Raw genomic sequence first — 27,516 nt, 5'->3', positions numbered from 1 at the left:
AGCGGAAGATAAAGTAGCGGAGGGAGTTAACTGGTTTGCTACAACCGCACGTAGTAGTGGCAGCTGGCACTGATATTAGTGTGTCTATTAGGGGATAAAAGTGAACATGGTGGAAGTATATGAAAAACTCCAACTTAAGTAAGAAAAAGATTACACCTTTGAATCCGTCCTAAGCTAATACAGACCTCAGAATACCTTCCATTAACTATGTAATGGATGTAGGTGTAGTGCAAAGCTGCTTACCACCTGTAACACACTCCTGTCCCTTTCCCTGGACTTGCTTGCACTGGCCTGTGAGTGTAAGCAGGGCCTGTGGAAGTACTACTAACATGTTTCCATCATTTATTGCAAATCACTTCTAGAAGCCAAAATTTCTGCAAGAGAGTAGCGGCTGGAGTTGGTTTCCTCTTCCTTCCCCAGGGCCAGGCTGGCCACAGCAGTTTCCTGTAGGCACACAGGTCATTCATCAAAACAACTGAATAGTGTGTAGGAGGAGGCAGAAGAAAAAAAAGGCAGAAGAAGAAAAGCCCCACCTCATGCAGGAGGGCCTGGTTTCTCACGAAAGTTTGACAGCAGAGACAAATGTGAAAGCCAAACATCAAGAGAAGTTTATGAGCACCCAAGACATTCAACCAACATAAAACTAGCACTGAGCCACTCTGTAGAGAAACGCCAGGAGAGCAGGAGGGAGTCACTTGAGGAGGAGGACGACGATGACTTGGAGGTCTGATGTTCCTCAGCAGAGAAGTCACAGCCATGGCACCATCCCTGCTACTGCTGCCCAGTGCTCGAGTCCAAGCACCAGCCAAACCCACAGCCACAGAAAGGTACATATGTGCAGTTGAGCTTCAACTGATCTGTGTACCATTTTCAAGACAGTTAACCATACCTTTGTCAGTTTCTGTCATGATTTTTTTTTTAAAGCGTCTGAGAAATTTCACAGCCACCACAGAGTAGCTGAGAACACATAACAAGCATGAGAAAATACAGTCTTATACTAACATCTGGTTACCTAACTACTGCTCTTTTTGAGTCAGACTTAAAAGTTTTATTACCCAAACGTACCCACACGTTGCTTAATATACACGTTCGACAGTTCTGTTCTTCCACATACTGCGTGTCTTCAGGTTCCATTTCTTGGCCCAGAGCAAATAATTAGAGAAGGGCTAATTTAGAGCAAACCCAGCTGACCCATTAACACCAACAAATTACATTGGTGAGTACAACGCGGTGTGCTGATGGCCCAGGAACTCATGCATCCCTCTCAAAAAAACCTCAAGCATACTGATCATACTATTTTATAACATCGACCTGCCTATAAGTCATCCTAGTCCTCTGCCCCTAACCTTGTCAGGTTATGGCTGCTACCTCAAAATTCCTCAAATGAAGGACTGACTGTCTGAGTATTTGAAAAAGTGTAAGAAATACCACAAATTCATGTAATTAACAATAGAAAGGACTTCAAATATTTGAGGATAATTTCTTAAAGACACACAATCCCTTTTACACATACACAGTAAATGTCTATTTACATAGTGCCTGAAAATTACGATGTAGAGGGGAAAACACAGCAAAGGAAACATACCATCAAAGAGTGAAGGCTTAACAGAACCACAGTTGGCTTTTCTTGCATCCCCACAAAAATGCCCCAGCTTCCATTAACTGTTTTATATAAAGTTAATTACATAATATACATGATACTGAAATATGGAAAAGCAATTGTGGAATTCTAAAATAGTTTACACAGAATAAACATATATGTGATATTTAGTATTATGCATGCTTGTGCAAGACTTAAAGATTACTGAAGTGTACTGCAGTGTCTTTCTTAAAACAAGCACCAAGGTGGATGGCAAAGATTTCTTCATCCTTTAGCTCCTAATTACTTGGCAGTACAGCAGCTGTCTTGTGCAATCTCAAGGTCGCTTACCTCTGCTTTCTCAGCATACAAGCCCTAGGATATTTATTTCTGTGTGGGGAGGGACTCTGATCCACAGACTTTCACATGCACTTTCTGAAAGTGCAGGGGCATTCCCCAGAGGGGCACAACACCAAACTCCAAGCCAGTCTGCCAGAATGGGTCCTCTCACAGGGTTGGTTGGCTGTGGCTTCACAAGAGCTCTAAATCGAACTGCAGTGACTGGGAGTGTGGCAGCAGCACAGGCACTTGGTATGCTGTTGGAGAGAGCCAGACCTGACCAGTCACTAGCGCAGCTTTCGATTCCCAAAGTTTGGTCTGTACAACAAGGTAATTTTGATCCGCTCTAAAAAAATCATCCAAAAGGAAAAAGCCTGTCCATGTTCTCCTTTGGAAGAACATGAATGAACAACCTGCAGGCTCGTGCTATATTTAGTTCTGAAGATAACAAAAAGGAAAAAAAGACGTAATCTACAGTAGCATGAATTACAACTTCTTGGGCAAAGTACTCTGTCATGGCAAGGTAAAAAAATTTACAAAGTCAGTCCCAAAAAATATATCAAGTAAGACATCCAAAATGTAGTCATCATCGCAGCTTCAACTATAACATCTCTTTCCTTCCTTCCCCTAAAAATACTATTTATTTTGGGAATATCTAGCTGTCTTTTAAAAATGCTTTACGAAGATCAAATTTATATAAAGAATGCTATTTCAGGTAAATTGAAGAATTTTCATTTATAAATCAAAGCGAAATCAGCCTTTCCAGCTGAAAAACATTCACTGCATGAAAACCAATTCATGAATATTTTCAGTATGTTCAGAATAAGTATTTTCTGAAAAGCTATCCTGAAAGTGCCTCCTTGCACAGTAACTCTAACACAGGTTGTGGCAACAACGCGTTTTCCAACAGGTTCACATGACTACAGTATTCAAACATACACTGTGTTGGCTGTTGTCATTGGTCAAAGGATACCAAAAAGTTTCCCTGTCACAGGAAAAAAAGTTCTGAAATGCTTGGTAGCATTACTACAATAGCAACCTGTGGTGACAAATGACAAAAAGCAAAAGCTTTGAATTAAGAAAGCCATGTACAAAGGGGAAAGTCTCAATTACAGGCTTGTGCTTCAAGCAAGATGTTAAGTCATCCTCTTGAAAAGGCAATTCCACAGAAAATCAAAACATCAAACTGTGCTTCTCAGTTCAGCAAACCTGCTCAGCAATAAAAACATCCAAACTGCTGCAAATTAAAACCATGACAGCAACTTCCAACTAGGAAAGGACCCAGCAACGTTCCTGAAGATGCTAAGAAGTCCTGATCACACCACAATGTAAGTCAGCTTTAGAAGAGGCTTCGATTATGAATTGTCTCCTCTGCATCCTCTCCATAGGGAGCACACGTGAACTTCCAGCACTGGGTTCAAGACGTTCACTGAAGCTTTGGCAGGACCACTCGACATCCACGTTTCTATCTGCGCGTGGACATTCAGAGCTTGGGATAAACAAACACCACATACTGAAAGCCAGCTATTTAGGACTTCCAGTTGTTTAAGACTTGTGGATTTTGCTATTTGATTGTGGCAGACCCATTACTAAAAAGGATTAGACTGAAGAGTTCATAAAAAGATCCAATTACACAGCTTAAAAAGGAAAGGGAAGCAAAGCAAGTAAGCCAGATACCTGTAGTTTACCATATGAAGAGGAAGCTAGAGAAACAAGCGTCAATGAAGAGTACAAAGACAGAAAGGTTTAGCAGGGCATTTACAGAAATTCACACAGAGACATGATCCATGGCTTATAAGGATGTTATATAAAAAGGGAGATAAGGGAACAGCAGATAAGCTTCCTCAGTGGGTACTATTACTAATTTACTGAACAATCTGTCACCCAGTGTTAAAAATGACAAAGCTGTGCTGGACAAGGCCTCCAAGAAGAGCACTGAGAGAAACAGAACTGCATCAGGAGAGGGGGTGGCGACTTGTCCACTTCTCCCACCCACACAACTGAAGTGAGCTGTCCCATACTCTGCTCTCTGTGCACTTCTGTCGATGCACACTGAAGTAAACTTTTGAAAAGCAGTAAGTCTATATACAACTATGCACTTCTTTTAAAAGATAAATTTAGGTTAAGAGATTAAGAAAATTGCATTTCTTACTCCTCCCTGCATGACTGTTGCTGTGCCAGATGGGGTTGCTTTTGATTTACAGACTTGCCAGTTCACTACTTTTTTTTTTTTTTTTTTTTTTTTTTTACTGAGTGTTACTTAATAAGCAAATAACTAACTTGCAGGAAAGAAAAGACACTCCCAAACCAAACAGATGGGGAAGAGCACTTGATAAGAAAAGTCCGTGCAGCTTTTCATTTCCGGTAAGCTAACAAAGCAAGCAGTTTACCTTCTGGCTTGGATACAGTAAGCTGAAGCAACTGAAACCAATGCTGAGAACTAACCCTGAGAAGTTCACACTAGGGCGTCAGCTCTCCCTAGCTTCAGGATAGGAACTAGCACGTTGGTGATAATGTTTTAGCAGTATCTATTCTTTATCTCCTATTTCAGCAGTTAAAAACAGCTAAGGATTTAGACTACATAAAAACATTACAGAATTTTCCTTTAACTCGTTTCTCTATCACATCTTAAAAGTGAACTAACAGAAGGGCTTAAGTCAAAGGGAGATGAGGTGTATGATTTTAATAAACATTTTTCTTATTAAAATCTCGATATAGTTTAAATATACCGTACAGAGGAAAAAAGCTATTTATATACATTTCAAGTCAATGACCACAGCATAAATCATTCCTAGATCCCCTCTCCACTTCTGTCATCAGAAAGCCTCGTGTGTGTGTATATACGGTGAGCTACTGTGAGTTACCTGCATTATTTTTGTCTAGCTATACATTACAGGACTTAAAAAAAGGTTTAAGCTATATACAGAAATATATATACATATAACATATATTTATATGTTATACATACACATACACTTATATACATATACACACAATACATATATATATACACACAGTATTTTACATTTATATATGGCCTTTCATCCAAGGACCTTGGATACTTTTTAATACATCAAAGTCTCACAAAGCTTTGTGAGGGAGGGAGCTTTATTTTACACAGACTGTCGATTTGAGGCCTATCCTAAACAGGGTTTGTTTGTTTCTTTTTGTTGTTTGGTTGGTTTTGCCTTCTACTAACTTTACATATTTCCCTTAGAGGAGTTTTTGGTGATGAAAGTAATTACACCAGTAAGAAATCCGAGCATAAGGTGTATGATGCTTTGTACCTTTGAAACTGTTCTCCTTAGCACGACAGCAGCCATACAGTATGAATTATCTCTGTACTAACACACGTACACCTAGACTTGTGCACAGTACTGCCTTTTAAAACGTATTTCAACTAGCACAGTAAAATCTTCAGGTAAGTTTAAAACTTAAGATACACTGAAGGTCGCAACAGAAAATCCAGAATATACTCCAATCCCCATGCATTGAAACTATCCTTTTCTAGGATGAGTCATTTAGGAAGCATTAATAAATGCAGAAATAATTCCGCATCTGTTTACTTGATTTATCTGCAGTTTAGCTACACAAGCCTGACACAGTCAACCCTGTCTAGAAAACAGTATTTTCTGTTCAATTTGGCGATTTGTGATCAGAATTTCTGATCTCAACTGTGCTTCATACCTGCAGCAACTAAACAAATGATGAAAACAGAGCCTCTTAAAAAATAATCTCAGTTATAGCTAACTTCTGGACATCCTCAACTAGCTGACACAAAGCACAAAGGAAAATCCAGCGGAACTCTAGCAGAGTTGAATTCCACTCAGATTTTAATGGAACCTTAGTTTAGCTCTCCCCAGCAAAAGGAAGAAAAAAATACTAACACTCATGGCATTGGAGAAGCAAGAAAAGGGGAGAACATCACCGCCACAGAAACCCTTAGCCTTCAATAGTTCAGTCCACTAAGCTTTTAGAAATTTATGGTACAGAAAAAAAAGCAGCTCCTGCCTTTATGAATCGCTCCCTAACTCCAAAAAATCTCTCAAGCATTAGGGAAAACAAGTCCTATGCTACATTCAAAGACTGCCCTCCCCAAAAGCAACCACTTCAAAAGTGAAAATACAGTAGAACCCACTACAACACCGTTTCAAAATTTTATTCTAACCTAATAATCTTGATTTTTTTTTTTTCAGAACAAGCCACTTTCCCTTCAAACCAATTCTGTCAAAAGAAGGGGTTGCCTGGCCCATTTCGTTCAGGATTCTCTGCTAACTGTAAAATGCGGGCTGAATGCATGTCTTCTGCAGGTCAATTTTTCAGTTACAAAATTCAGATTTTTGATGAACTGTGTTTGGTGTATGCTGCCAGCTAAAGTATATATGGCTAAATAAATAAAAACTATTGTTTCTTCAGTATAACTTGGTATTTTGTCTGTAATTTCTTTATTAAAAAACTGTAACAAGATACTTAAAAAAAGGCTAGATACAAAAGAAGTTAAGCTGCTCACGAACATTAAAGTTTTCCAAAATGTATCTTCAATAATCATGATCTTATAAACATTTTACAGTTACCAGAAAGTGCCCAGGCTGAGTTTACATAGTTAGATAACGTAGTACAAGTGTCGGGTTAGAACTGGTAGTGGAACAATCTCCTGACTGTCTGTTCACTGAAACAGGGATACAAAAATGTTGATTGTGAACTATGAAATACTGTGCATTGGCCTCATCGTATGTACAAAAAACACACTAAAGGTACAGATTACATGCAAAATATTAGTGATGGTATCTGATGTGCCAGAGTTCAATGCAACCAGAACAAAAATTGCAGTGAAAGTGGTTTCATAAGTGGACGATCCCAACTCTGGGATCTGAGCTGTCAGGAACTTTTTACAAGTTCAATATACATGATACACAACTGCAGCCAACCACAAATTAAACACAATAAAAAAGTTAAAATAAAACACAGAACATACTTAATTTTTTATTTCGAAATTCCCTACTCCCTCTATACAAGAACCTTTGCTGAAACACTTTCCACAAAGGCAGCAGTGAATTTTCAGAACATTTTACATATTTTCCCTCAGCAAAAAGATAAATCACAGTGTAAATTATATTGTTCTGCTGTCATCTTTGGCTGGGGTTAGGCCAAGGAGTTATTGACTAGCAAACTGTTGCGATCAGATATTGCCAGCGCTCCTTTTGCCTTTACGTTACAAATTTAGTACAGGAATGTTTGCATTTAAATCTTTAAAGTACCACCAGGGGTATGACAGCATTAACTTTCATAAACTTTTATAGACAAATGGAAAAATCTACAAAACTTAGCTAGTAATATTACACAGCAATACACACTTTATACTCTACACAAAACCAAAATTCTTGGTCTTAATGGCGAGTAACAATTTCTGTTTCAAAATCTGCTTAGAGGAATAGAGTGGGACATAAAGGCGAGAAATGCAAGTGTTTGCTGTAGGAAGATGTTGGTCATCTGGTGGTCTTATTGTGATTGATGGCATAGGCTGGAATCCCTCCTCACTGGCAGGCAACGATGGACTTGATGTCCAGAAGTAAACCTGAAAAAACAGGAGGTGGTATTTAAAATTGGGCCGGACAAGGCTAAAATTTACATTGCATACTGTTGTAGCATGGGTTGAAAAAAGAACTGCATGGTCATTTTGATCATACTGCCTTCCTTTCAGTATGTCAGCTATACTCTATGGTCATGCTAAATACTTCTGTAATAGCTTCCCTCATTTCGTTTTCTCAACTGCTCATTATTTTATATAAGTCTGTTAAAAACTGGTAGAAGTAGCACTCAAAATGATCCTGTATCAACAAATCCTCAGTAAATAAAATACCCCCAACTCCAACTGGGAAGATTTTAACTGCCATCAATACGAAACATACTAGAAAACTCTCCGAAGACAGTTAATGACGAAGGAACATAGTACTTGTACAGACAGCAAGGGAGAAAATTGTGTTTGTTTTCTCAAGTGTGAAACTTGCAGAGCAGTGTCACTACCAAAGCTTAATCACAGATACTCCTTAACAAAGGTGTTCTAGATTTTCTGCTTTCCAGATTAGTCCTCATTTCCTTCTAGCAAACTGTAAAGGAAAGACAGTACCTTAAGTGGTAGGAAGTTAAAAGCAAGTAGTTTTAAGAAGCTCATGGACACGATTATAAGCAAGTCTTCCAAAGTGAAACAATCTTATTCTTTCATGCCTCTCATCAGTTATTCCAAAAAGGCTTTGTGAAGGAGGAGACGGTATCATTACTGACATCTTACAGAGAGGATACAGGCATTGCCCTCAGGATACACAGAAGTTAAGAGAATAGCTGATCCAGGAAAAGAAATCAATCTCAAAACCCTACTAGCCCACGACACAGTTGACTAACAACGGTTACTCAGCTTAAGAACTATTTTGCAGAGACTAAGCATGCTTCTACATTTGTGAATATGGGCAAGGACACACCACATCTACTTCCAGCAGCAAGGTCTAGGATTCACACCTAATGTTTCCAGAAATGAAAGTCTACCCGATCCCTACTACTCTGCTCTGCAACCTTACTTTCACACACAAAGTCTTTGTAGGTACACATACCGAAAAACAGTAATGATGCAAAACTGAGACCAGTTGTCTTGCATATTTTCACCGAGAACAGACAACTTACCAGATCTTGTCTTTCTGTCATACTCATCTTCTCAACTATGGACCAAAACCAACGCTTGAACTGCAAAAGCTTCTCAGCATTTTCTCCTATGGAAAATAAATAAAAAAATTACACGCAATTCAGTTAGTGCACCAAACCATAAATATTATGAGAGCTGTTTTACATCTACTGCAAGTTGGATCTCAGCTACAATCTGAGACTGGAGACAGGCTAATTTCAAAACCAATACACATACTTTTGAATGTAAAGTCTAGTTCTGACATACCTCAGTATATTTCCCACACCTTTCCACCTGAAAAGCCCAATGAAAGCTCAACAGTTTTAAAATTATTAAAGAAATACTAGACTGCATACATCACATTTGTAGTTCTAACATTAGGTCAGAACTTCCAGAGGGAAAGACACGCTACCAGTAACATAATCCTTTCCTTTAATGCCAAGTGACAGCAAAGTTAAAAAACACCCCCCCACCCCAACTGAAGGTAAATTTTTTACAAGGTATGTAATGAACGTAGTAGGAATTATTATGATTTTCAGTGACTTATTAACTGATGTCAAATTTGAAGAGGTACTTTAAGCTTAATGTTAGTAATTTCACACGTATTTACTCTACAACTCTGTTTCTGAATGAATAAATTGTTTCATACCTGACTCATCATTGAAAGAAGTAAAGCTGATTAGCATTTGCACGTTTACTTCACCACAGCCATTTACCAGAAGTCTGAAATCTTCCGCTGTCAAGTCTTCTAATGAATTCTTTGGAAGCACATCCAGTAGACCCTTCCTCATTGCCTTAAGTGAAAGCCACAAGATTAACATTACAGTCATATCACTTACTGAGAAGTTCCATGCAAAATCCCCTACCAACTCAAAATTCATTATTCTATTAGCTGTTCTTTTCTTTCAGAGCTTTCCCACCTGAGATACAATTTTCTGAACCAAAGAACTGCACCAGCACGTTAAGCAGCAGAGCAGTACTACCAAGTATTGCAAAACCAGGAATGCTTTGAACTAATGTTTCACCAGCTGCAGGAGCAGAAGCATCTGCACTCTGCTACTGAGAAGTTCACATATTTTGCTGAGCTACGAGTTACAAAAAACGATTATCACATCTTACGTTCACTTTGCTTCCTCAGGCATTTATACGGCAATTCTGCTTTAAAACTGTAATACATATGTATACACAGGTAGTATACACGTTTCATACAGATTATATCCTGTAAAGGTTAAAACTCAGTTTTCAAAATGGAAGAATTTGAATAAATTTGTTTCAGTAAATCCCCAAATGAATACAAGTGTTACAGTTTTCAACTCTTATAACAAAGTACTTATTAATTTATGCAGATATCGAGACCAAGAGAGTTCATTCCAGGAACACGTTCCTTTGGAAAAATTTTGGCCCTAATCTGCACAGAAGTAATCTGTAGTCTGCTCACATCTCTCAGAACTGCAGCAGGAAACCAGAGTCAGCAGAAATTACTAAGTTTAGATTTAGTATCATATGACAGAGTATTTTAAGTATCGGACTTACATAAAACTACTTACATAAATATATTACTCTTTCATTTTAAAAATGCTTCAAAAATTATTCAAACCCAATACAGTCAATTGTTAGGTTTCTTGCCAGACTTAACCAACGAAATCAAGTTTAAAAGGAATTGTCTTTCGTTCTAGTACTCAGTACTCTACTACTTGCTCAAAGTACTCAGTCTTCACAACACTGCAAGAAGAGCTATACAATTACAAAAAAACATTGTCTTTTTAATCAAGCTGTCAGACCTCAAAGAACCTGAGTAGCAATACCATAATGAGGAGAAGAATTAACTGACTGAAATCTTATGGATTATTACTTTGTTTTTTTAAAAGCACACTCCACCAAAAACTTACATGCAGAGGCTGTTCTGCTACCACCAACATTCGGTGTTCTGCATATTTCCGGACATATTCATAAACATTCTGAGGAGTGACTGGTATATTTACACCATTGGAAATAAGTTCAACCTATGGCAAAGTAACAAGGACAATTAAAGAAAAAATGAGATTATTACTACAACAGACATGGTATGCTGATCAGCAATTTACAGCTTAATATTCCTCTAAAGGAATACTACATACTACAATTACTACAGGGTAAAGCATTAGAGTTTCCCTAGGACTGACTCTACTATCCAGGCTTTACGGTATGCTCTACGCCACCTTTGAGGAAAAAATAAAAAGACACCACAGTTCAATGTCTGAAGAGAATACTGTATTATCTAGAAAGGCTAGAACATTAGCTTTGGGACCTTAGAAGAGCCTGGATTATGCGTACATGGCAACATGAACAAGTTGTCAAATTCCTAACCTATAAAGACACGGGTTTATCCATCCTTACCTGCCCTCCACCCTCTTCCTTACACAGGTCTATTGCAAATGCTAAATCCATTGCTGCGAACACTGCATCAGCATCTGTACTCTGGGAAGCGAGGATAAGTTGCCGAAGGCTTTCATACATAACCGGATCAAAAAAAGCAAAGTCATGCCAGTTCACCTGTAAAAAAACCACAGATAATTGAAACATACCTGTTTAAGAATATACTTAAATCATGGTGACCTGTCCCTAATCTATGCACTACCATATAGCAGTGCGTGTATCACAACCCATAATAACCCATACAACAAAGCACACAGACCCTAGGAAATAACAGTAGTCAAACTCCCATTTTCAGCCTGCTGTTGAAGATGAGTGAGAACACTCAACTGAAGTGCATTACCAGAACAGAAGGACAGACCTGTAAAGCCTTTCCTGCTATTACAGGCATAGAGGTTAAAAAAGAAATGTAACAAGTTCTTGTGATTTTTTTTTTTAATTCTACATGTCACCTAAATCACTACAGATTGAAGCTGGAAACAATTTGCATCAGTGCTCCAAAATGCTGAAAGACTGTTCGCCACTTAAGCACATACTGCTGCTATACATTTAAATGGCTGATGTCCTGGTAGCCACATATCACAGCTTCCAGCAATCAGAGTACCAACACCTACTTGGTTTTCTACAGTTCCTCACTTCCTTGTTCATTAGCAGGCTGGAGGGAAAGTCATCCATTATTTTCTAACTAAATTATTCTTTGATGCGTTCAACCATTTAACTGGACAGAATGTATGTTGAAAAAGAAAACCCTGAATGAAAGAATTCAAGGGAAATCTCTCTTGGAAGGAATCGGGATATCTGGAGACACATCTTTCTGCCACTAACCCTTTTCATGAAAGATTATACGTGTATTGGAAAACTGATAGTATGATTGGCATTGTCTTTAAAGAAAAGGCCAGCAATAACAAACCTTGGTTGCATCAGAAAGATGATGTTATGACCTTATGATGTTCTTAACTAATGCATGAAATGTGCAGCACATAACTGGTGTTCATTCAGGGGTGAAAAAAGGGTATTTTTGCCAAAAGTTTAGGTAACTAGTGCTCTGAATCAATTTATGCCTGCACGAGACAAAACTTAATTATAATTAAATTCAATGAGTTCTATCAAATATCAAGAAAAATGGTTTTGGGTAAGCTGAGATGCTGTTGTCTGGTACTAACACCACTCCTTTGAGTCTTTTGAGTCTTCAGTCTCAGAAAGGGGAAAAAAAGGAGACAGTATGCTGTTTCTGCAGGGAATCAAAGGCTAACCTAATGTAAATCTTTCCATCTTATTCAAATACCTTCCAATAGCTTTACTCATTTCACAATCTAAAATGAAAACCTTAAATTCAATTTAAAAGCATCCTAGCATCTTTACAGTTACCAGCTCGACAAGTCAATGCACAACACGTGGGAAAAAGCAGTTATAAAGATGAGATTTTATGTAATTAAAGCAAATTCAAATTTCTATGATCAAACTTACCTTTCTGCCAAGAAGAACTTTGATTACATGTCTATTTAACGTGATAGGACAGAGTTCATTCTGCAACAAGCACAATCCCAGGATTCTGAAAATACAAATTTGATTTTTGTTTTGGTATGACATATTACTTTGGGGATTTTTCAGTAAATTTGCACTAAAAAAGTAAAAATACTCTAAGAATCAAGCTTTCCAGCTCTTTCAGTCCACAGAAGAAAACTGCGGGCATATAATCATCTTAAAAATATAAATATAATTTCTGCAGTATAAAACTTTCAGATTGGAAAAAAAAATGTAACAGGAAGAGAAACCTCAAGGTGAAGCGTGCAATTTCTCCACTATTTAGCACCAGGTGCTAAATAGAGAGCACAAAGAATAAAGAGTTTTTGCAGCTTGCATCATTGGTACCCTTCCTTGGTATTTCATATACTCAGTTTATATTTTTTTTCAGACTAGTACGTTAATCACATACCTGCCGATGTTTCTGAAACAGTTCAGCCTTGCTTCTGTGTTTTTACCAGGTCTTGGTGTATAAAACCCTCGTTTTCCAGGCTGGTAGAAAAGTGGTGCGTTATCATCCCCATCATCTGTATCATCTAATTCCATATCCACTACGCTGCGGCTGGAACCATGTCGCTTTCTATTTTCCTGTTTTGAAAGTCAGAATAGTAATTAAGAAATCTATTTCTAGCTACCAACCCGCATCACCAAACTCTTTGCTACTACAGCCAAGGATTCAAGTTTCATTGGTTAAGAAGCCCAATGACATTTCCGACTGGTAACGTTTTATACTTTTGAGTGATTAGTGCTTAATCTTTTCAAAGGAAAAGAAATAAGAACATCTTTACTCAGACAAAAAGATAACTGCACAAGATAATTAAGCAGAACTTTGTCTTGCAAGATAAGAGAAGGCTCCATTTTAGGTTCCTAATTAACTGATATAACTGGATCTCCAGTAAATTTCTAATTGTGCACCAATACGTTACCTGCACTTTATCTGAAGAGTCTAGCAATCCAAGATCCAGTATACTGTCAGCACCATTCTCCCTTAACAGGGAAAAAAACAAAGGCAAGTTAAAATTTAGTTTCACAATAAGGAATGGTCATATTCTGACATGAGACAGATTTGATTAAACCAAGGTCAACAAGTCACTTGCCCAGAGAAAAATGTCTAGAAGAAAGCAAGAAGCAAGCTAGATGCATTGGAGTTAGATGTAGCACAGTACAAGCGCCTCGGCCACAAAATCAGTTTTCATCTTGTACAGAATCTTTGGTACTTTACCTGCCATGTGCAATAATGAGTTCCATAGCTTCATCAACTCTTGCTCTAAGGGAGTCTTCACTTGCCAGTAAGAGAAGCAGCTGAGCAGGAGACAATTCCAACAACATTCCTGTGATTTTACTTGCAAATGCCTGGGGATACAGAATGACATGTCTTATATCCTCCTCCAGTTCTCTCATTTTCAAATACAGTTTTATGAAAGTTTCAGTATTTTAAATATAGAATGCATTGCAAGATACCTCATAGGCTAAATGATAAATTATAGAAACAAAAACTGAAAAATATCTTGAAGAATATAAGCGTGGGCATACATGTTAAAATATTTTCAGGCAAGTTAAACAATAATGGACAGGGAATTTTATTTTTTTTTAAATGAAAATATGCCAAGAATATTTAACGTATCATGTAATGTACTAGACAGGTAAGACTTACCGGTTGCATTGCTTGCACTCGAGGGTAGAGCCTTTCTCCAAGGGCTTGCCTATGTGCTGGAAGAGGATCAGGGTCATCACTAGGATTTCCTTCTGATGCTGGTCTAAAAGGCCGTGTGTCAATGGAAAGTTGCCTTCTAAAGTCCCTTAAAAAAAGTTAGAGCAGTTTGTACTAATTTCAGAGGAAATTTGCAAAATTCTTCTGGAACAGTATAATTGGAACAAGGATTCAAAACAGCATTAGCTTTTATGCTACAAGAGGAGTTATTTCTCATAACTGCTTAGAGGGAACGATTCAGAATGATTCAAAAGTGAGCCAGCGATTTTAATACTACCAGTATTTTAAATAACGCAGTCAGGCATGCCACCAATGGCAATGCTGTTTCCAAACCACCTCACAAACTGATGCTAAAACAGAAGTTGTTATTGTTTTAGCAAGAGAGATTTATGGCATACTGTTGAGACAATCTATCAATGGTAAAACAATTTTTAAAGAATTGAAGTATATACTGAATTTCAAGAAGTTACCTCATAAATTGCTCCCAAAAGTGAAAAAGACAGTCGCCTTAAATGTAAGTAGAATTATCTTTCCTGAAGATAACCAAGGCAATCATTCTATCTGACAAACCAGCTCCAACAAATAAAAAATGTATCACTTACCTATCCCTATCTCTCCGAGAACCAGCCCGTAAGCCACTACTTCTCCGCATTTCTCTCTCTCGCTCCCTTTCCCGATCTCTCTCCCCCCTATTTCGCAATCTCTGCATCAGACCTAAAGGAGGAGAAAAACTCATAACCATGAACATCTTTACACTTCTCTCTCCAACAGCAGTTTCAGTGTAAGGAGGACACAATTTTGGAAGACAGCTTGGAAGACGTCAGTAAGACAGAACCACTTCCCTTAAAGTAGCGATCTGAGTTCAACCAAGCTTAAGAAAGGCTTAAGAAAGGAACCTGTAGTGTTTGTACCAACTTACAAATGCAAAAATATTTCTAAAATTTATATACAGTTTCAAAAAAACATTTAAAATTATTTGTGACATGCCAGATGGAGCAGTCACATTAAACACATGCACTTACTGCCTAAAATCTTGACAGTAATTACCTACTGGAGAGACAGATGCTCAAAAAAACCTAAGAGCTTTCGAAACAAGAGTTTGTTTTAAGAAAAAACACCACAATTTCCTTGCCTCAGAGAACTAACATACACAATTTTCAAAGTTCCCATGCTGACTTAGCAATAAAAATCTCCGAAGTGAGACAAGAGCAATATTTTAATGCAAAATAAATCCACTTTTATAAATATTATCTGGAGATTAACTGCTGCACATCACTTACTTGTATGGGTACCCTTGTTGGCATTCTGAATACAATCTAGATTTGGCAGTTTCTCATTTGACAGAAAAGCCTGTGCAATGGCAGTGTAAAAGCTTCGTGCTACACCGCTGCCTTCTCCTGGCTCATCCTTAAAAGTAACTTTTACTCTGTGTACAGCCATTGGGGTGGTAGCACACCTGCGACCAAAATGATTGTTGAGCTGCCTCATGGTCTGCTGAATTAGAAGGTCTCTGTCTCGATCAACCTATTAAAAACACAAAAAAGTTTGTTCTTTATTGATCGTGATACCAACAGAATTTCAGCTTCACAAGAAACTTTCTGGACACTTCTGCAAGGGCTCAGAAAACGCCCATTAGGCTATGATAAAACTACACGATAATCACAGCACAGCAGACACAGTAAGGTTTAAGACATTGGCTTGCAGACTCTGAAATACAGCTTCTCCTATCAAGTTACTGCAATGTTTGATAGTTCAGCTTTTAATTAAGATAAATTTGGAAGAAAAACTAACATTTTTTACCTCCAAGGTTAAATCTCTGGATTGCTGGTTTCTAAGTTTTTCCATCTCCCGGCGGAATTTTGATTCCTTTACTTCAAAGCCACCTAATTCAGTAAGGATCTTAAAATAAAAAAAAAGAAGAAAAATCAGAATAAGGGAGGTTCATAGTTTAGGTGGGAAAGGAATTGTCCTTAAACTAGAAAATACATACCGAGCCAGGCTCTGCTCCAACATCTTCCATGAATACTCTACCAAACAACTCTAAAGAAAGGCGCCAACGTCCCAGCAACATGTCGTGAGATATAACCATGCCCATGAAGCTACACTGTGGCCTGAGAGAAGGAGAATAAAAAAATAACTTCAGACATATTTGGCATAGTTCTACTTTTACCTACCCTCTTGCCTCCAAATAAGTTATTTCTAAACAACTTGACTATGCAGGACATCACTGTACTCTAGAGTTAGGTGTAGAGGTCAAATGACCTTGTTAATTACTTGATTATAAGTCAAGCAAGACATTAGTTAAAATATTCCATGGGTCACTGACAAACATAGATAAAAACCAATACACTTTAAATAACAAAACCTGGAAACTACAGCAAGAAAACCAGATTATAAATTCTCTTGAGATGTCTACGATTTCCAGCTACTGTGCAGTGTTAACAAATACCACTTGGCTTAATATATAAGGGATTCTATACACTGACCTCACTCTTATAATGCCCTAGAGTCTGGCCAATTAAAAATGGCTTTTGCCTAATGAGCTAATCAGTTATTTAGTATATGAAGTATACTAAGTATTAGTATATGAAGGAACTAATAATTTGGTTTGCATTTGGAATGGTCACAGAACAATGAGTAGGAAACTTGGCATCTATTGCAGTGGAGGAAAAAGCCTTCAAAATAAATAAAATGGGAACACCTACCAGTGTCCCCCAAAACTAAGTCCTCAGATATAACCTGCAAGTAATTGATATCAATCCTATTACACAACAACTCTCTACAGTAAGTCTGTGGACAAAACCCACGATGGAATACTAATAAGAAAAAATATACACATTAAACTGCTCAGTTTCAGCTGAAACACAAGTCTTGCTTCCACAGAGTAATTACTCCAAAAACGTGCAACTTCACTGCTCTGTGGAATTCACTGTTACAGGGCTGCCTTCAATTAGACATTTATTAAAAATAAAAGCTCTAACTCAAAGCAAGGGCCGTTCAATCTCTAACTGCATAAAATGTGGTCAGTATCACATGACACAGATGGCAAGCTGCTAACTCCTACTTTTAACTTAGTTACCTAAGAAGTCATAGCATGTCTGCAGAAGGAAGTTAGGTAAACGATTTTTAATAGCTTGCACAGACTTTAAGACTGATCATCTGTTCATTTTAAAAGCTACTGAATACAAACAACACTTTCCAACTAAATAAAGCTACCCATCTTAAAAAAGATGTTTTAGAGTCCCAAATATCCTTTTATCAGTTCAGTAATATTTCATACAGTAATTTTAAAATCCAGCTACCTGAAAGATGTGAGAGGCGGCCCTTCACTTTCTGTCAGTCCTATCTCTGCCAGCAAGCTGCTTTTCAGTTGTGCTGCAAGATCATGAGCTGAAGGCCCTGGCTTTGAGCTCTCAGATTCTTCTGTAGGCACATTTTGTTCCTCCCCTTCTTTCTTTTGTCGATTTTGCATGCTCATAACATTTTTTAGGTTGGCTGCATAAGACATTTTAGTTGGAAGAACCTAAATGAGGAAAAGTAAAACTTAATTACAGATTAGTCAAAGCAGACTAGAAGGCTTTCTCAGGATATATGTGACTTCTAAACCACAAAAAAATGAGTACTATAATTGCCCTGATAAACACAATCTCAATGGCTTCAGCAAACAGGAAAAACAGTTTTCCAGTTTTGTATTTGTATTTCATACACTTGACTTGCCTACAGACCAAACATTAAATGGCAAATCTACTGTGCACGGTAATATTTCTTATCACGATTGTACAATTTGTATTTCAAAATTAACTCAGATTGTATAGCAGACTTCAAAAATATTACCTGAAATATGCTATGTTAGTAACCATAAAAATTCCTACATTTAAAGATTTAATAAAAATTAAAAATTAAAGTTTTTGCACTTACTGGGCTTTTGAATTATTTGTTAAAAGCTACTTAAAATTTTCTGTGAAAAATTAAAGTGTCTTTTAAGGAATGAAGGTACTAGCTTAAATTATCCCCATTGTATAAAGTAATCAAACTTTTAAATCTACCTCAAGGCAGTTTCTATCCACTGTAACTTCCATCAAGCATTTCCCGCTGTTGGCAGAAGATGAATACAGACCCTGGCTTGGTCGGCCAAAGAGATCTTCTTTGCGAGCATTGGGCTGAAAATTAACAAAAGCATTCTGGGTAAATAATATACTTCAGTTAGAAATGAAAAGGTAAACTGCAATTGTCTTTCAGAACACCATCTCTGGTGTCACCTGTAATAGATGGGGCTGGTCTGCCAGGGGGATGGCTTCTGCCAGAGGAACCTCAAAAGGATTGGGCGGAATGCAGCCAAGGAACGTCATAGAGTCTGATCGTCTGAAAAATGGATGGTTTTGGCCAGTCTCTGCTGGGAGGGAGTCGTCATCTTTGTCGTTGAGTGTAGCACCTAAATATCAGAGAAGATTTCACTTCAATTTTGAGTTATAAAAGCTAAAGATTTAAATTATCAACAGTTATTAAGCTCCTCTCTTATCTACCCGACTGAAGGAACAGGAATGCACACCACCTCTCTACAAATTTATCAGCTCTCCAGGATGCTTCTTCAAACCCTCTATTTTTATTAAGTTGTTTAGTTGTCACTTTTATTCTTTTTACTGTAGCAGGTTTTAATGAATGTATATTGCTGTACTATATACACTTCATACAGAGTACACATTCTATCGTTTTCAGCAGTATCTTCAACAGATTGAAACAATCACAGTTTAGCTCAGATTTAAATTTTAAATTCTGCCATTGTGCAGAACAATAAGGGCACAAACTCTGCAGGTTAGAGAGAGAGTAGATAAAAAGAGGGCCCCAAAATGAGAACAAGGAATGGCAAAAGAAATCTGGTAAAATAATAATGGGTATGAAAGTCTTTCAAAGCTAGACTTTAGTAAGGACATCTTTCCATTGTCTTAACATATGCAAATAGCAAACACTTATTCAAAGCCTCAGCTAGCTAATAGGAAAAAAACATTGTGAAAGTATTGTGATTTAACATATGATAGAAGTGTTTCTGTATACAAACTTTGATTGGTATCATCATCATTTTCATGTTCTGAATCTTCATTGTCAAGACCCAGCTCCAAAAGTTCACGAGTTCTGAAAGAAAGAAACAAGCATTTACAACTGTTGCAGTCAAAAATCAACACTATAATCAGCAAATATACTCGCAAACTTTACATCCTAAGAACTCTAAAGTCACTGGTGAACAAGTAGGTATTTTCCATTGGGAGGTGGTATTCAAAGCTGTAGAGTACCTCTCATTACATAGTCACAACACTGCTCAGGCAGTTACCCCTAAATGCATTTGGCCACCTACCAAGTTTGATCAAAGCTTAACTCAGCGATAGGTGCATTTGTTTTTAAAGACCACATCAGCGTCAAAAAGTCTTGGAACCCTGCATTAGGGGAAGAATTATATAACTGAATACTATTCTAGAATTCACTTGTGTAGAATACGCTTGGTCCTATAATTTCAAATGATCACATTTCAAAATGTAAGCCTGAGTTATGTATTAGAGAAATAGATTTCACTGTATTATAATAAGTATGAAGAACTTTGATTAGTTTTTATTTGTGGCAGTGTGTGCCAAATATGTTCTGGAATTAGATGAAACCAATAAAAACATTTCATGCAGGCTACTAAAATGTCACCTAACTGAAGCAAGGGACTTTATTCGAATTTGAACCACTCACTTTTAAATGAAGAAGTCTAAGCATTCATAGCTTAAGCATTTCATGAGAACTTAGCAATTCTTTGGTGAACAGTTATTTGACAGATTTCAGTACATGAATTTTTGGGGGACAAAGTAGATTCCAGAAGTATGTTACTGCCTGGAAAAGGTTTAAAGCCACAGCTTCAACTGCTCAACTCAGTCTGCATCAAAACTTGGATGAGTTACTGCATTAAACCAACACTACTTCTGAGGAAACTGTTGTTTCTAGCAATAACCTCTGGTATACATTCTGAGGTTCTAACAGGCCTTACATTACCAGACACATTGAGCCTAACATCTGAACTAAAGCAGCAGTCCAGCATATCTTAAATATTGATACCTCATATTTTACAGTTGCTGAATTTGTAGAGAAAATGAACAGTTTGTTGTGTTCGACCCATGACATTGAAAATTAGGGGCAGGGATAAGCAAAGACTTGCATTTATCTAACTGTTGACTATGACTACTCGGGTACATCACCTCCAAACTCAGTAAGTAGAAGAAATAGATAGCGTAGACTACCAACACATGGATATGCATATGATGATTAATCACCACTTAAATCAAAGGACATTCTAAAAAAAATCTTTCTTAGGAGGAAAGAAATGCAGGCATACCTTGTAAAATGCTATCGTTGAAGCAACATAACAGAAAATGTCAGTAAGTTGAAAAGCTATCAATTTCCCTACCGTGCTTTAGGTAATCAGGTTAAGACTTAAGTACCCCAACCAAATGGAAAAAATTGAACTACTGTGCTCACCATACCATATTTTTAAGTTTTCTCTTATGCCATTTTTAACATGTTTAACAGATTTCTAACTTAGTCATTATCATTTTAAATGTGAGGAGCAGACTGCATTTTTCAGCTGATAACTAGTCTTTAGTACATCTGTTAGGGGCATTGCCATGCAGTGAAGTTTTTGGTTCTGAGTCAGACTCAATACCTTTTCCGTTCCAGCTGAGGAGTATCCAATGTTGTCTGTTGATTCATCGCCTTAATCCAATAAATAAGCGCTTGAAAAACATATGCTACATGCTTTAGTGAACAGACATCTAGAACAGGAAGGACATCTGAGTGTTCATCATTGTGCGAACGCATCAAAGACAGTGCGTAGTTCAGGAAATCACCACGTGCTGACATCATTCCCTGACGAGCACTGAGTAGAGTAGCACGTCTAGTGAAAGAAAAGAATTGAATACACAGGGATTAGGCATCCTTTATCATTAGTCTCTACATCTGAAATATAGATATGAAATAGAAAACAGTGGGATAGTAAGAGCAATGACCATAATTTCACATTTCCCTGTGTATACTCATCTCAGGTGCAATATATTACAGAGAGGTAATACCTGAGATAAAACTACTACATCAGAATAAACCAAGTGGCAGCAACAACACAGGAAGCCACCTTAAATCAAAACAATAACTATGCTGCTGCATTACAAAATTAAACTAAACTAGTACTTCATATCCCATGCAATAATCAAACTATTTCCATACCTTCTTCCCTCGAGTGTTCTTAAGCTAGCTTCCTCACGAGCTGTCATCCTTTCCCTTCTGGCTGAGTTCTGAGAAGCATGGAGAGGATGATTTGGATGCCCAGGATCACCAGCAGATGCTAATGCAGAACCGTAACGCAGCTGTGCTTCCGTAGAGTCCATGATACTAACCATCCAATTCCAAGTAGGAATAAGCTTTTCTTCTACATAATTCTACAGAAAATGAGATTTAATGAGTTTTGCAAACAACAGAAACAGATGATAGAATGCAATCTCAACACAAGCCTTCACCATTGCTTTTAGTTACATATGATTTCCCACAAAGAGACTCTAAAATCCCACTCAAGAATGACCAACGAACAATTTCTGAAAGCTTTATGGAGATACCTGATTTACTGTAGTGGTGTGCAGCTCTCTTCACTTACTACCTTAGTGTTTCTGTAAAGCATCCTCACGATCCCTCCCTCATTTTTAGGTACCTCTTCTACTCCTCACCTTATGTCCACACTGCACCTCCTAGCTATACACATTTTGGTCTTATTCTCAAATTTTTGGTAGCTTTAACAGCCCTCATCCCAATATGGTGTCCTCCATCCTTCACCACTTGCAACTTCAGCGAAAAGGACATAATTTTCTATGCAGATCTTAATTTTAACTGCATATAAAATTCCTCTTTTAGCTCAGTCTTTTCCTCACTTGGCTCCAATATTAGCTCTGTAGCCTGATTTCCTTGCCATTTGCTAACTCCACTGATTTGGTTCTTGATCCAACACCAGCCAGCTTTCTTCATCCTTTTCTATTCTGGTCTTTAAAAACCTCAACAATTTTATGATTCTACCTAAAAAAATCTGAATTATACTGAAGTTATGTACATATACAAAGTTTTTTCTGTTCTTACCTGCAAGTTAACAGCATCTTGGTAAGTCAGCTTCACTGCAGCTGGGATCTGAGAATACACTAAATGATTGTACTTGGGAATCAGACCCATTAGGTCAGATATCTGCCGTATCACTATACTGTATGCTCTTGCTAAACTGCTTGCAGATGTTAAATAGCTGCTTGCATTGCTGGCTTCAAGTGCTGCAGCTGCTGCTGCAGCGCTCGTACTGATGGTACCACTCCGACGTAGGTTGGATGGATCAATGTAAATCAAGCCCGCTGAACTTGCTAAATATAAAAGTATGACATTAATGAATTTAAGCTTTGCTATGCATTTTATGTATTGACAGATATCATGAACATTTCTAGTAAAAACCCTTCTAAATATTACTGACATCACATCTATAGCAAGTAAAAAGTTACTACCTAGAAAAAACATGACTAGCTACTACAAGCATATTCGTACCATTTTAAGAACTAGACTGGATCCTTCCGTTTGTTAAACTCAAAAGCAGTACTAGAACAGTCAAGGTATGTTATTGCTGTCTTTCTAGAACAAATATGTAACATTTCGTCCTTAAGAGAACAAATGAAAACAGTGGAAGGAGCAAAGCCACAAGTTAATTTACTTTCATGAATGCATTTTACTCAGACTTGCCTGCTGGGGCTGATGTGCTAGAAGGAGCAGTGCTAGTAGTTCTCTGGTTTTGGGTATTGCGCACAGCCCACTGCATAGAACGAGGAGCTTGGGCAGCACCATTGGCGTGGGAGCTATTTGTGGTTCGCTCCAGAGGCTCATCAAGCATAAAGGTCTCCTGTTCTATGTCATCGCTCTGACTGCTGCTGCTATCCGAGTCACTAGAATCATTTGATTGAGAGTCATCTTCAGAAAAAAATGCTGGTACACTGCTAGCTCCTATTAAAAAAAATAAGCAATAAACAGTAATTGACAATTGCAGTCATAAGCATGCATAGATATATCATACAACTGTTGTAAAAACGTTTTCCTTAAGAAGAAATTACACGTTATAAAAACATTCATGTACCACTACCACAAATTTTCAGTAAATTATCCTTATGACATACTGCAAGTTTTCCAAAACCAGTTTCACAAAAAAAAAAAGCACTAAGATTATTTGCATTTCAAAAGACAAATGAAGAAATAATCTGATTTTTAAAATGTTCACTGATTCTGCCCTGTCAGTAAGCTCTAAAAACTGGGCTTCCAGACTGGACGGTAGAGCAGTTACTTTCAAAAAGCCTTTAAATGATTGTTCAGGTTTCAAATTTTGCTTTAAACCATAGCTAACTTCTGCACTAAAAACGAGTGAAAATACTTCATTGCACTTCACGGGAGTGATAGGTAATCTTCAGCTAACACATGCAGAAGCTTGTAAGAGCAGAGAAGATGGCTCTCACTTTAGCACACCTTCTGCAAAAAAATCTGCATAGTTCCTTCTAATTATAGGCAAAGGAAAAACAGGAAATATTGGAAGACGGAGGTGTGAGGGAAGAAGCTGGTTGAAGAAGAAAAAGAAAAGGAAAAGTTTACGAGGGAAAGGTGTTTGTTACAAAAACATCATGATCAGGTAATTCTCACTCTGCCCAACCTAATTGTGAAGTAAATCATTTCTCCAGTATACGTTTGAAGTGCTGGATGGATGCAGTCCAGCTCCAAAGGCAAAGGATAACATTTTTTAGCTGAAACCAGTCCTGCCCCTATTAAAGCTAAACTACTAATACATTTCTTTTTCCTGTACAGTTTAATCCTAATATCTAAACGGCTAGATTAAACATGAGATGAGGTAGCATACCTGCTTCTGAGCCAGCAGTAGCTGCAGTGACAACACTTCTGCGCCCACTAGCATTGTCCTGATTACTGTGGTTACTCTCACTGTCACTTTCTGTTTCAGCAGCAGCTAGTAAATCCAACTCCATATCACTGCCTACAAAAAACAATATAAAAAAACTCACGTTTAAAAACAGAGAAAAACAGTGGCTGTAGTAGCTCATAAAAGACATTAAACTAAACCCAGAGCCCCTCACTATAGCAAAAACTAAAAAATATACAGGGAAAGAGCATAAAAGCAATGCAAACATGAAGCAATACTTGCAGCTTTTTCCTCATTTTTCAGCAGTTAGCTACCCCTGACCTTCTCACTCAGTGCTGTGCGCATACATTCAATACACACTGGAAATTAAGGCTTGAAGGATTAGTTGCTCAAACCAAAAGACTCCACAGCTATTTGTGCACATGTATGAGAAAAATTAACCATATGCTATTTCAGGTGAATATCCAAGGAATATCTGAAAACTTTTTTAAAAAAATCTATTTAAAAATACAGGTTGTATTCAATTTTAAGTTTTTAAAATTAATATTCCAAATACTCAGCAAGTGAATAAACAGATTTCCTGTCCTGTAAATGAGCTGACTGGAAACATGAGGCACAGACAGAAAGAACAGAAGGTAATTTTATTTAAATCATATTTTTGGACAATCTAATCCCAAAGAGACAAGATAAGTCACATTAATACTAAGAATTTCCAAACATAATGGATGAATTTTGTCTATTAAAAATTGATCCCTAATTCCATATTTCACGAGTAGTTTGAAAACTGGTTCACCACAGTTCAGATCCTTTTTGAGAGCACATCTACCATAACTGCTATTTTATCATTAGTCATTCAAGAGCTTAGCTACTTTTCAGTCCTCCAAACAGTTTGCGTCAAAAACTGTCAATACTCTGTCAACAGTAGCAAATACAAAAGGAAAAATCTAATATGTTAACATCTAACAAGCCTTTTTTTTTTTTTTTTTTTTTAATTCTTTGATGCTTTAATAGTCTCTCCTTGTGCAAAAATAAAAATTACTTTTATCAGGGAGGTACATTGCAATCTGTAATTTTACCCATCTCCTTTCTATGATGGGTAGCCCTAACTCCTTTGATTCTCTGTTTATGGAAATCTCCCAAATCATGATCATTAAGTGACTATGAAGATCCCTTTTGGTTTTGATGCACAGTTAGTTCACCCAACCAGTAATATGCACAATGTACATTATACATACCATCTTCATCATGCTCATCATGCTGTCCTTCTGCTTCAGCATTTTCTTCACCATGTTCTTCCTGCTCATCATGATGGTCTTCTTCACCAGCTACCCCCTCAACCACCTCAACCTGGAAAGAGCGTTTTAATTTTACGCCAAAATAATTTCTATATCAAAGATCTATGTGTTTTCAAAAGCAAAGTGCAAACTTTCATGTAAAAAACTAACAAGAAAAAAGATCTAAGAAAAAGATCCCACAAATGAAAGACAGATTTGGACATTAGATTTTAATGCTGAAAGGGTAACACTGAACAAAGCCTGTAAGTCTAAATAGGGAAGCACTATCATCCTGGTAGAAGTCCCTCTAGTAACCATATGTTGAAAGACCATTTTAAAAGGGAGTTATAATGAAGTGTAAGATTACATATAAAGGAGACTGCAGATGTTTGCATTGTATGCTAAGTCATACTGTTATTCTGTCAAATGCTTTGTATATACTTTGTATACTCTCACATAACTAAACGTTGCTGGAAACAACATAGTTTTGTTCTATGCTCTATGAAAACAAATGCTTATGGAATTTTATGGACTCCACGAAATATTACTGTGCTGTAAGGGATAGCCTGAGTATCTTTTGCAAGCTAAAGGCCTTGATGCATGAATTTTTGGCTCTGATATTAAAGCATATGCTAATGCATTAGGTCCCATACTGAGGGGAAGAAAGAAAGGCAGAAAAAGAAAACTGACCTCTTCCACATCTGCTGAAACAATATCATCTTGTTCTTCATCCCTGCCACGAACTGGCTGTGACTGGCTGATTCGTCTTTGCTGAGGATTCCTTATGATGTATGATGACTGAGACTGACTAGAACTTTAAAAAAAAAAGAAAGGTTATAACAAAAAAAGCATTAATAAGAAAAGTAAAAAAAGCATCAGTTCAGATCCTTTTTAAAATGAAGCCTTCTAAAAGCATGAAGTGCCTAGACTGAAAAAAACAGACTGAAGAAAGACTTTTGCAGGTTTATCATGAAAGTAAGATCAGCTTCTTTTTCCTAGATGGGTGGGTAGTAAGCAGAATAACTCACTGATAGCAAAGCTCAAATGAAATGGTAAATCAGCACACCTAGACCACGTAAAACCCATGAAGACCTTCAAAAACTTGTAAGAGAAACTCCATGCTTCATGTGTAAATACTTCCAAAGTCAGTAGATCACTTACATTCAGTTGAAAGCTAGCAAAAACATTTTTTATTATTTCTCAGAGGTATACAGCAGAAGGCAATAAGAAATGGATGTGAGTTAGAACGAGAAATTCATGTTATGCTAAAATAAAGAAGAAGGAAGAGGGAAATAAAAAAATAAAACATTTTGAAAAAGGTTTCACAGTGAGGGTGGTCACCAATCCAAAAAGGTTATACCAAGAGATTGTGGAATTTAAATCCTTGGAGAGATTTTGCATCTAAATGAACAAGGGCCTGAGTGACCTGACAAAAACTTGAATGGGGATTTCTGACAAAAACTTGAATGGGGACTTATGGGGATGTGGGAGTACAGGGGGACAGGGACAGGGTGATGACCTCTGGACATCACTATCAACCTAAATTACATAAGAAAGCTGTCAGTAGGAAAGTATTTCCAAAATACTTGTCCAGAATAAGAAGCTTTACCATTTTTCTATTAACAAAAGGTTAATAAACACAAACCAAAACAACAACAAAAACATAGAACAAAACCCATCTTTAATAGTCTTTGCAAAGAACAAATAGTGAGCTTCTACCTGCTAGACTGGTCAGATGATGGTCTTGGTGGTAGAGGCTCCACAGAAAATAGTTCTTCACTTCCCTGCATGGCATCTATGCTGGTGCTAGCAAGAGTAAAGGGTGCTGTAGGACGTGCAATTCCCATCCTGACTGGAATAATTAAAGATTCTGCTACATTGCACAACTCTTCAACAGCATAGGGCAATAATGCCTGGAATACACGTTTACATTTTCCAATTGGCTGTGGAATAAAATTGCTAGGGAAAAAATAAGGAAAAATAAAGGTAAGTACATCTTCAATATGGATGCAACAAATTTTTCAAACAATCATATCTTTAGTATGT

General features: G+C 37.3%; 1 protein-coding gene across 11 annotated transcripts in view; it reads right to left on the bottom strand.

Annotated features, from left to right (window-relative positions):
- Positions 1-6,336: 6,336 nt before the first annotated feature.
- Positions 6,337-27,516, bottom strand: part of UBR5 (ubiquitin protein ligase E3 component n-recognin 5) — an 83,895-nt gene continuing 62,715 nt past the window's right edge. For 9 of the 11 annotated variants that reach the window (XM_083824773.1, XM_083824765.1, XM_083824769.1 and 6 more), the window contains 26 exons: positions 27,190-27,429; positions 26,161-26,284; positions 25,432-25,543; positions 24,179-24,310; positions 23,019-23,280; positions 22,384-22,648; positions 21,487-21,698; positions 20,930-21,160; positions 19,295-19,368; positions 18,498-18,670; positions 18,285-18,398; positions 17,541-17,761; positions 16,229-16,349; positions 16,039-16,137; positions 15,519-15,762; positions 14,841-14,952; positions 14,182-14,326; positions 13,750-13,880; positions 13,454-13,514; positions 12,940-13,115; positions 12,471-12,555; positions 10,968-11,123; positions 10,481-10,594; positions 9,241-9,385; positions 8,594-8,679; positions 6,337-7,493 (listed from right to left, as the gene is read on the bottom strand). In XM_083824773.1, the coding sequence (XP_083680899.1) occupies positions 7,281-7,493; positions 8,594-8,679; positions 9,241-9,385; positions 10,481-10,594; positions 10,968-11,123; positions 12,471-12,555; positions 12,940-13,115; positions 13,454-13,514; positions 13,750-13,880; positions 14,182-14,326; positions 14,841-14,952; positions 15,519-15,762; positions 16,039-16,137; positions 16,229-16,349; positions 17,541-17,761; positions 18,285-18,398; positions 18,498-18,670; positions 19,295-19,368; positions 20,930-21,160; positions 21,487-21,698; positions 22,384-22,648; positions 23,019-23,280; positions 24,179-24,310; positions 25,432-25,543; positions 26,161-26,284; positions 27,190-27,429 (4,048 nt within the window). In that variant the 3' untranslated portion in view covers positions 6,337-7,280. Of the gene's footprint in view, positions 7,494-8,593; positions 8,680-9,240; positions 9,386-10,480; positions 10,595-10,967; positions 11,124-12,470; positions 12,556-12,939; positions 13,116-13,453; positions 13,515-13,749; positions 13,881-14,181; positions 14,327-14,840; positions 14,953-15,518; positions 15,763-16,038; positions 16,138-16,228; positions 16,350-17,540; positions 17,762-18,284; positions 18,399-18,497; positions 18,671-19,294; positions 19,369-20,929; positions 21,161-21,486; positions 21,699-22,383; positions 22,653-23,018; positions 23,281-24,178; positions 24,311-25,431; positions 25,544-26,160; positions 26,285-27,189; positions 27,430-27,516 lie in introns of all 11 variants that reach the window. The other 2 variants (XM_083824766.1, XM_083824763.1) reach the window with 2 other exon arrangements.

Source organism: Anser anser, assembly GCF_964211835.1.
Source record: "Anser anser genome assembly, chromosome: 2".
Lineage (NCBI taxonomy): Eukaryota > Metazoa > Chordata > Aves > Anseriformes > Anatidae > Anser > Anser anser.
This window is presented reverse-complemented; position numbering and strand designations above follow the sequence as displayed.